This window comes from Varanus komodoensis, unplaced genomic scaffold (genome assembly GCF_004798865.1).
Source record: "Varanus komodoensis strain SLA01 unplaced genomic scaffold, ASM479886v1 scaffold6_4, whole genome shotgun sequence".
NCBI classification, from domain to species: Eukaryota; Metazoa; Chordata; class Lepidosauria; order Squamata; family Varanidae; genus Varanus; species Varanus komodoensis.
Window position 1 is genome coordinate 12,090,080 of NW_025336347.1, and position 10,826 is coordinate 12,100,905.

The 10,826-nt window shown below is 41.4% G+C and overlaps 1 protein-coding gene across 1 annotated transcript in view; it reads right to left on the minus strand.

Moving 5' to 3' along the window:
• SLC25A26 (solute carrier family 25 member 26) overlaps window positions 1-1,206 on the minus strand; it is a 149,423-nt gene extending 148,217 nt beyond the window's left edge. Inside the window, exon 1 of the mRNA XM_044451855.1 lies at window positions 1,081-1,206. Within this exon, the coding sequence (XP_044307790.1) occupies window positions 1,081-1,113 (33 nt within the window). The 5' untranslated portion in view covers window positions 1,114-1,206. The remainder of the gene's footprint in view (window positions 1-1,080) is intronic.
• Window positions 1,207-10,826: the final 9,620 nt, after the last annotated feature.

Below are 10,826 nucleotides of genomic sequence, written 5' to 3' on the forward strand. Positions count from 1 at the left end.
AGTGTAAATGTTCATATAAGCAAGTCCCTTTGAACTTGCAATATTTCCAAGTAAGCATGCATAGAACTGGACTGAAACAACATCAGTATAATTTACACTCTTATATATACAATGACATACATGGCACTGAAAGGACACATTTCCATTGATAACTCTTTAAGTACTCTCTTTAGGTACAACACGTTTGATAGTTCATGTGTGTTTAATTCTTTTCACTATAAGCATGTGAGATAACAGATATGGGAAAGTAATCTGCTTCAAAGCTTTATCACTGACAGACAAAGCTTTAATCATACTTGAGAACTTCTGGAAAAGATATGATGATAAAGCTACTGTATCATTTTGAGGCCCAAAAGGGATTTTTAAACAACTACTGTGTGTCAAGTCAGAAAGCTGCATTTCCAAGGGTGCTTTCAGAACTACTGTGCAGATATTCCTTCTGTTTCTCCTTTTTAAAAAGCATTTACTTTACGTAAATATATAGAAGCATGGTACAAAAGCAGAGAATTATGAATGGGAAATGACCACCACCACCCATAAATTCAATGAAGAAGGCAAGGCAAAATCTCTATTAAAGCCTTATACAGCACTTCTGAAAATTCAAACTCCACGTCAAAACGCCATATAGCGAGTTTTTAAATGGAATCCAGTACGAAGGAACTGCAACACGGTAACGCGAAGAAAGCCAACCCTTTTCCCCACAGATAGTTTGCAAGCTCGCTCTTATTTTCGCCCATTTCTACAAAGAAAGTGAAACAAACTTCTTGTAGTCTCAGTTGTAACCTGAAGAATTCAGCTCGGTAAACGTTTTGCTCCTCCCTCCGCACTTAGGACCGCACTTTATTAGCGATTATGGACTCCTCCGTCTCTGCGAGACTTACGTCCAAGTAAAAGTGCATGACATCAAGCTGCTTAACTGATCATTCGTCTCCCCAAAACAGTTGAGCTTGAAGGGCTCTATGCAGAAAAAAGGAAACGCTGGTTTCCCCGTTCTCACTCCTTAGGAAACGCAGCCCAATTTTTAATTTATTAATTAAATTAATTTATATCCGTGCGTCTTAGTCTGTCTCACTCACTCACCGTCAGGGAGATCAAGAAATCGCCCCGATCCATGCGCGCACGAGAATTCAGGCAAACGCGGGAAAAATATCAAGCAGCAGATGCACATGGGCGCAGCCATATTACAATCCTCCACCCCGCCCACTCGTCTGTCACATGACCGCCGCTTCCAATCAGCTTCTCCCTTGGTCCGCAGGGAGCCACAAGCAGGCGCGTGCGCATCGTCGATAAGTGAAGCCTTTGCCCTTTTTCTCTGTTTTCAGTCTGTTCCTTGTTGGCTCTCGCCTGATTTTTCCGGAGTGTGTGAAAACATTCTTTGGAAAAGCGATTAAAAAAAACCAGCAACGAATAAATGCTATCGACGGGAAATCTCCATTGGTTGACATCCTTGGGGTTGGATTTTCCTTATATCTATCTATCTATCTATCTATCTATCTATGGATGCGTATACTGTAAAAATGCATTATCTTTTAATGCATATTTAATGCATATTACCTTTCAAGAAGTTGAAACGGCTTAAAGGCAGCATACAGAAAACGAAAGTATTACTTTGTGCACCTTACTTTTGGCCAGTGAGAAATTTCAGGGATTCCAGCATTTTCCTGAGAAGTCAGCTAAACTTCTTCAGGTTTAAAAGCCAGAGATTTTTGTAACATTTCCTCAAGCCATTTATGCATTTTAATCCAATACTTTTTTGCTTTATTATGATAAACTATTTAAGAAACTATTTATGATAAACTATTTAAGAAAATTAAGAGTGATTTGGAAAAATGGGCTAATTTGCAATTATCCTTGCTGGGAAGAATAGCGCTAGCTAAAATGAATATATTACCAAAGCTTTTGTTTCTATTCCAAATGATTCCCATAAAAATTGATAAAAAATTTTTTGATGATTTAAATTTTCAAATCTCGAGATTTATATGGAGAAAGAAGAAACCAAGGATTACATTAAAAATACTTCAGGAGGCTAAAGAGAATGGGGGTTTTGGTCTTCTTGATTAGATGTTGTATTATCAAGCTTTTGTTTTAACGTGGCTAAAAGAATGGATAACTTTAAGAAATAAGAGAATCTTGTATCTCAAAGGGCATGATTTGCAAATGGGTTGGCATGCTTATATGTGGTATGAAAAGTGTAAGGCACATAGTTGTTTTTAAGTCATTATATTAGGAAATATTAATATCAGTGTGGGAAAAGTTAAAGACAAAACTGTATAATAAATTACCAAAATGGCTTTCACCTATGGAAGCTCTTGTATATCCAAACGCATTGAATTTTGAAGCGATCATAAGATATGATGACATTTTGGATAATAATGGAGGACTGAAATTGAATAAAGAAATACAAGAACAAGGATCTAATATTTCTTGGTGGCATAAAGTGCTGATACAATTGAGATATGCTAAAGACTATAGAATGTGGGGCTTTTATAAGGATTAAACAGCATTTGATCAGGTGATGCTTAAATCAGATGGGAAAATGATTAAAAGATTATACAATTTCTTACTAGATAGAAGAATGGAAGATGAACAGGTTAAGGAAACTATGATAACGTGGGCACAAAACTTTGGATATAATATTGACTTAGAAAAATGGCAAAAGCTGTGGGAAAGAAATATTAAGGTAACATTAGCAACTTCATATAAAGAAAACTTGTATAAAATGTTTTATAGATGGTATTTGTCGCCAAATAGACTAGCCAAGATGTTTTCAAATATGTCAAATGGATGTTGGAAATGTAAACATAAATTGGGTACCTTCTATCATATGTGGTGGACTTGCGATAAAGCGAAAAAGTATTGGATTAAACTTCTGAGTTAAAAAGTTTTAGGCATGATCCTATGAAAGTGTAAACAACAACATTCCTACAATTCCCAGCACTCCCTAGGCAACCATGCTTCCTGGGGCATGCTGGGAGTTCTAGGACCTTCTGGCCAAACTTGCATAGGATCGTTTCCTACAGGCTTAGCATAATTTAGGGTGTTATCACATGCATTTTGGTGCTTCAAAATACAGGAAAGGGATTTTAATTGATAATGCCCACTGCATAAAATTTGGCTCCGCTGTCTGTTTCACCTTAGCTCTGGTTGCCACCATAGACCTGGGGAGGGAACGACAGAGAAATTTAGCCTGATTGCAAATAATATTTTAATGAACCCACCGAACCTACCCAGGAGACTCGTATAGGATTGCAATGGTCCAATAACTGCTGTATGGATTTGGATATGGACTAAGAAACTGAAGCTGAATCCTGACAAGGTGAAGGCAGAATTGGTTGGTGGTTCCCAGGTAGAATTCAGGGTGGTCCACTAGGGATGGAGCCCTGGATCTCTGGGGGGCCATCTGCCCTACCACCCTGCTGCCCATGGGTACTAAGGCTGCTCTTGAAAATGCTTCAGCTAGAACAGAAGGGTGCCTATATTAGAATGAATAGTGTAAATGAATGCTGAGTTTCCTCTACTTCCAAGTAAACCACCAGCTTTTATACAATGTACAACCAGCAACATAGCAAGCTGTTTGCAACAGAGCAGGAAGAGAATTGCATACTTTTTGGACCCAATCTTTTCATCTATCATTTGTCAGCAAAGCCTTTTCAGGTAAACATTAACATTGGCTAGGACTCCCTCCCTCCTCTCCTAATATTTGATTTGGCTCAGTTATAAAAGATTCATTCATAAACATATATTAAGAAGAATGAAGTCTACCATTGCAGTTGGCACTGAGTAACAATGTATACACAGACTAAACAGGAATTTCCACTGAGGACACAACCTTTCATCATTTCATTTGATTCTTACATACACACAAAGAAGATGTCAATTTATTTCACTGTGCTGTATGGATATAAAGCCCTTCAGAAATTTGATTACACGGCTCACACAGTTAGCTCTCTCCTAACAGTTTCCAGGAAGCAGATGTGCTAATCTATTGAGCAAAAGCAACAGAGAGTCCCATGATACCTGAAAGTCTTTTGATGGTTTTAACATGAACATTCCACGCTGGTTACACACGTGACTGCACATGTATGCACAGAGACACACTGACTGGGTGGAATTGTGGTGCCTCTTCTACAGAGTTATGTGATGACGTTGCTATGAAATGCAGAGCTGAGCTTAGGAAAATGCAACAGGTGCATTCAGGATAGGATCACAAAGTGTTAATATTGCACTTACCCAGCCTGTGCCCCAGGTCCCGAATAATGAAAGCAGAAAGAGTATTGTAAGGAGGGTGGGGGGTGTTGTAAGAATAGTTGCTGCCAAATCAGAGATGCAGCCAGTGCAGGATCTTAGAGCCAAAGTTCCCACTCCTGCCATGCAAGGAATCCCAAAATCACACCAGACCCCAGCAGGTGATGGGGAGAGGAGCAGACAGGTCCAATACTGGAGCCCATTGGGGTGGATGCTATTTACCACATCATCACTGATTTAAAATACCTTACAATCAGGGGCAGCCATCGAAGCAGGTACATGTCTGCAGATGCTCATTCTATTGGTTTTACTTGACAAAATCTGTTACCCTTTCCTACAAGGTGCTCATTTCCCAGGTAGGTGTGTTTTAGCATCAGAGCAGCAGAAGCAAACACCATTTTACTCATGTAGTCATGATGGTCCTAGGATTTAAAAATTGAAACTGAAAATATGTAAAACATTTGTTCTTTCTTTTTAATCCGAGTTGCACACAGGTTTTTTATTCTGTTTTTCACTCTAATCTCCTATGAATGTAGAAGTAGTTGTAAAACATAGAATGGGGTAAGAAACATTAATTGTGTGGTTCATAATTGAACTAATAGGTTATTTTAATTTTTAGTGTCCATTCCTTTTTGTTTTTAAGTTCATTTCAAACTGTTATTTCAACTGGAAAAGCATTGTTTAATCTGTTATGTTGGCCTACAATCACTTATGCTGGTCTATGATTGTAATAAATAATAGGCATGGTCTTCTAAGGTCAGGACCCTGTTATGGCCGATTACATCCAGGGTCTGAAGTGACCTAGCTGCATCATTTTGCCAAAAAGAGGGGGACAAGTAACTAGAGTGCATACAGAAGTCCTGGACTCTAAACTTCAGAATTCCTAATGAATTCTACGGTAGGCTTTGATATTTAGTAGGCCATTATGGCCGCCTGGACAAAGAGCTGGAGTTGATCACTCCTGAACTAAAATTATAGCTTTGTCATGAACTATTGCTCTGCACTTGCATGTCACTTTTTCACAGCTTCTTTATTCTGTCTTTATTCATTTAGAAAGCTTCTATGCTGCCCCATTCACTGAAGCCTCGGGGCGGCTTACAACAATAAATAAATAATAACAATATAAAACAATATAATATAATTGGAGATGTCCTGGCCATAAAAATAAAATAAATAATATTAACAATTAAAATGGCATTTAAATAAAAAGGTCTTGGCCTGGCGTCAAAAAACAAATAACGACAGCGCCAGGCAGACCTCTCTGGGGAGCGCATTCCATAGATTGGGCGCCACCACAGAGAAAGCCCTCCTCTGAGTACATACCCTCCTAATATCCTTCAAGGAAGGTTCCCGGAGAAGGGCCTCTCCCGCTGATCTCAAGGGGCGGGCGGGCACATATGGACGTAAGTGCTCCTTTAGGTAACTTTAGAAGTAATCATCTTAACTTGCTGCACTTCTGCAGTGAACCCAGTAAAAGATGCAAAGTCATAAAGGGCACAACTGCTCGTATGTTTAAGCAGGCAAAAGATCTACAGCTTCCATCATTTCCCAGCCACCACTCCTGGCTGGGGAGTCTAGCAAATATAGGACTTTATTTATTTATCTATCTATCGATTTATATCCTGCCTTTTTCCTACAAAGGGCTTAAGGCAGCTTACATCATTCTCCTCCTCCATCTTATCCCCACAACAACAACCCTGTGAGGTAGGTTGGGCTGAGAGTCTGTGACTGGCCCAAAGTCACCCAGTTGGCTCCATGGCTGAGTGAGGTCTAGAACCCAGATTGTGAGTCCCAGTCCCATGCTTTTAACCAGTACACCACTTCTGCCTAAAAAGTCAGTGTGTGGTGTGATTACAAGCATGGGACTGGGACCCAGGCTGTCTAGGTTCTAGTCCCCACTCAGCCATTGAGCCAACTGGGTGACTTTGGGCTAGCCTCAGACATTCAGTGCAACCTACCTCACAGGGTTGTTGTTGTGGGAATAAGATTAAGAGCATGAGCAGGAGAATTATGTATGCTGTTTTGAGTTCTTATGAGAAAAAAGGTGGGATATACCTCAAATATGTGTAGTGTTGCACTTTACAGCTTTAAAACATCCTCCAGATGGTGAAATTGCTTTCTGTACATAAGGTCTAGAAACTTGCTTTAGAAAGAAGTTTAAAACTTTGATTCTCATGATATTAATGGTGCTGCAAATCATTGAAGTCTATACTTCTGTATCAGTCTCACAGACTGGCGGCTCTGGATGGGATGTGCCACTTGCTGCATATCTAAGAATTGCTGCTGTTTACAAATCTCCCTGCAAAGAAATCTGTGTGTTATTAATTTGTGGAGGTGGTGAGAGATGGGACCGGATGAGAGTGATTTGGCTGAAATGCTAATTGTAGTAGATGTAACCCAAACAGATGGGGGAAAACAGCCAGCCAGAGAGCTAATGGCTCCTCCGAGCACTGAACAGTAGTAACACCTGTTTCAGGATTCATTAAGAAAAAAATGATTAATGATGATGTCACCTTTCTGTAATTATACAAAGACTTGAGTGGTACAAGTTATTATTATCCCAGTTTGGTTTGGGATCCAATCCTTTACTGATGCCTGGACAACCTAGGATTCCTTCCAGGATCCCAAGATGTATATACTTGTGCTCCATTAAAATGAGAGCAATGACCTGAAAACATGTTGGTAGTTACTCTAAGAGGGCTGCCCCTCTGCTACTTTCAACCCAGTGTATGTGAAAGGACACAATCCTTACCTGTGATTATTATCATTAGTAAGGATTAAAGATTTTACTTGGTGTGGTTCTCGTCATCAGGAACAGAGGCAGCTGCTTCGTACCAAATCTCGCCGGTAGGTCCACCTAGCTCAGTATCATCTGCACTGCCTTCTTGAATCTGTTGCCCTCCATATGTGTGGAATTTCAGTTTTCATCCATCCAAGCTAGTGTGGCCAGTGGCCAAGCATTCTGGGAGTTGCAGTCCAAAAGGTGGCTCTTTGCCTGGGACATATTCAGCCATGCATCCTAGTCAAAAAGCACTCATTGCACAGTCAAAAAAAAAACTTTTTAAGAGGACCCAGAGAAAGAGAGTGGGAGGCATGTTGGCACTTTTCTGACCAACTCAGGTGGCCTGTAGCCACAGTGGGAGATCTCTGGGTTGTGCCAAATGCAGCTGGGAACTTGTGGCTGGAACTGTTGGCTTTCTGGGCAGACTCCGGAACAGCAGCGAAAGGGTTTTGCTACTCTTGCCAAGCAAGTCACAAGCCAATTCCCTGTACCATGATGGGGTCAGTCACACAAGTTCAGAAGACACAACAACTTGCTATTAGTACAACAGTCCCTAGAACAAGCTATGGGTTGTCAGAGGGCTTGTTGTCTTCAAACAAGCCATCATGTAAGAATCAATTTGGGTTTGCATCATGCCAACAAATTTGTATGGATTGCAATCTATAATGGATTATGTTATGGTGTGAGCCCAGGCACTCTGTTGTTGTTGTAGTTGTTGCCATCGTTGTCATTATTAACCACTCCATTCCCAGAATTCTCAAAAGGGTTGTGGGGGGGAGCTTTTTTCTGCTCCTCCATTCTTTAAAATGTTCGTATTACACAATGATCTAAAATAAAATATCAACAACAGGTGCCATAAAGCACAGTATTGCCTCTGTATTCCCCTACCAATTCTCTCTCACCACAATGCTCAAGGCCAGCATCAAGGCTAGGTAGGTTTGGGTACCTGCTAAAGGCCCACATCCCAGCAGGGTCCCACTAATAAATGCCCAGACTTGCTCCGCATCATCATCGCTGCAACTGCTTAGTCATCTTCCTCCCATTCTGGTCCAGACAAAGATAGTGGTGAGGAGGGAGGGGGCAGAGGATTTTATTTATTTATTTAGAAAGCTTCTATGCTGCCCCATTCGCCGAAGCCTCGGGGCGGCTCACAACAATAAATAACATAATAACAATATCAAAACAATATAATAGGAGACGTCCTGACCAAAGATGTAAAATCAATAAGGATGTCATGGCCTACTTGCTCTCTGCCTGTCAAGCAGCAAGCAGAAGCAATATTAAGAAGGGAAAGGAGCAACAGCAGCTGGGGGTGGTGATGCTGAGAAGGTGGACTCATTGTGGGAGGAACCAAAGGTGCCTCAAGCAGCTGGAGCCAGCCCTGCCGCTGCTGCCACCATCAAATTCGAAATTCTGTGTGATTTCTAGTGCCCCGAAGATGCTTGAGCTAGCTGGGTCAGCATCTCCCTGCAATAGGAAGATAAATCTATTATTGTGCAAGAACAGTAAAATAAAATGTTTCCCTATTCCCTCTTTTGCTAAAAATATTTTTTTCCAACTGGCTAAATCAAAGAATTGCTTGATCCAGATATCTATGGTGGATAGTGCCTTATCCTCCCATGTTTCCATAAGCTCTTGGGTGATAAGCCTTAGCTGCGTGTGACTCTAAATGTGAAGTATCAAACTGATCCCTAAACTTCTGGAATTGAACCAACACACATGGGAATGGGGGCTAAAACTTTCCATCCAGCCACTCCCTCCTCTGCTTAAAGTCACCTAACATTTTATTTCATTCTAACCCTAACTCTTACTCATGGGAAGGGCTCAAATAAAGGGCTGGATTTTATTGGGGAAGGGCCTGACATTTATTTATTATTATTAAAAGCTTTTCTACCCCATCCACCACTAGTGTCTTGGGAAAGCTTACAATAAAACAAGTAGAATAAAACAAAACTCCACAGCATCCAACAACTGAAATACTAAAACCCCAGTTTAAACCAATTGAACATTAAAATGGTAGGAAAATTAAAAGGTTTTTGCCTGACACTGAAAAGAATATAACGTCAGTGCCAGGCAAACCTCTCTGGGGTGCATATTCTAAAGTCGTGGCGCCACCACAGAGAAGGCCCTCCTAATCTTCTTCCAGAAGGGCTCCCAGAGCAGGACCTCCTATTTATTTAACACAGTTTGTAATTTAGCCGTGAGTTCAGCCTAGCTGTAAGCACTGTAAAGTGTTCAAAACAAAAGGTATTACATGAGACGCCCAGCAGGTATAAGAACCTGTTGGCCTGTCTGATGGGCAGAAACACAGAAGCATGCGGACATATTTCCTGCCCTGACTGAGAACTGGCCAATCTAAAGCCTTGAGAGTTTGCTGGAAGGGCAGTAGCTTGGGAATCAATCAGTCATTTATATGTTCCTGTAGTGATGTGGGAATGACACCCCTTAATCTACCAGTGTAGGAAGCATGTGCACAATTACTCCATCGTAATCAGTCCCGGCTGCTTCCATGGGGCTGGTTCCAGAGTCACAGTAATGCCAACAGCATGAAGTATACGTATCTAGCAGGCTAGAGCTCCCAGTAACAGCATATCCCTGCTTGCTTGTTTGGCCAGGGCCTTTCCCAGTGATGCTGTCTGCAAGGTGGTAGGAAAAGGGGACCAGGCAAGACAACCAGCTAGTTCAGGCTTGCCATATGCAAGCACTGTCCCTGTCAGGGCATTGGCTCAGGAGGATGGATAGGGATCGGGGAGCAGCTACTGCCTCCCAGCATCTGCCACTTTATTGTGCCTAAGGACTGGGATGCTCCAAAGCTGAGCTTCGTTTTGCAGACATTCACAGATGCCATATTCCAGTGTTCAGTAGGTCCAAAGATGAAGGGCATGGAGCCAAAGGGTTGAGGTTAATAATAATAATATTTTTAAGCCAGCATATTGAAGCTTAAAATTTTGCTGTCAGTAACTGAGCTTTAGGAGAAGTTATGCAGCCTTTCCGAGGGATTTTTGGGCACAGGGGCTGCACAAAAGCCAGGAAAGCAGCAAATGATCTGTGGTTGGACTTCAGGAAGAGCTTCCTCACTGTCAGAGCACTACGGCAGTGGTCCCAGCTGCATAGAGAGGTGGTGGGCTCACCCACACTAGACATTCAAGGCAAAACTGGACAGCCATCTGGTTGGGATGGTGTAATGTGGCGTCCTGCAACAGCAGGGGGTTGGACTTGATGGCCTTCATGGCCCCTTCCAACTCTACTATTCTATGATTCTGGTTGGGGAAGGGGGTGGGCCAAGGGAAGAGGTGGGCCATCCCAAAAACCCTCGCAGGCCAATTTGGGCTTCAGGTCTCTGGTTCCCCACCTCAGCTCTACCTAATGCTAGTATCAGCCCTGCAAGACAAAGAATTTCTAACTAGGGCTTTGGACCGGGATGAACAATAATATATTTTTTCTTCTATAGCTATAGCAAGTGGTATATCCTTTAGGGTTTTTAAATATATTTGAACAAGGAAAAGAAAAAATATTGTTCAGCAACACAGTGCCCTCTTAATGAATGCATTCAAACAACAGGCAAATAGCTCACGTGTCCCACCCCCAGGACACAGAATTAGAAAAATGGAGTTAGATACAGTGTTTACAATGATTTAGATGTAATCTATAACAAGCAGCTCCCTTCTCTGTCTAATTAATTCCTCTAATAGAATTAATCAGCACCCTAAATACAAGATTCACTAGCAATTAAAAAAAATAAAAAGTGCTATCTATCCCAAAATACAATTACCCTGACAAACTCAATTACACGCCTCAG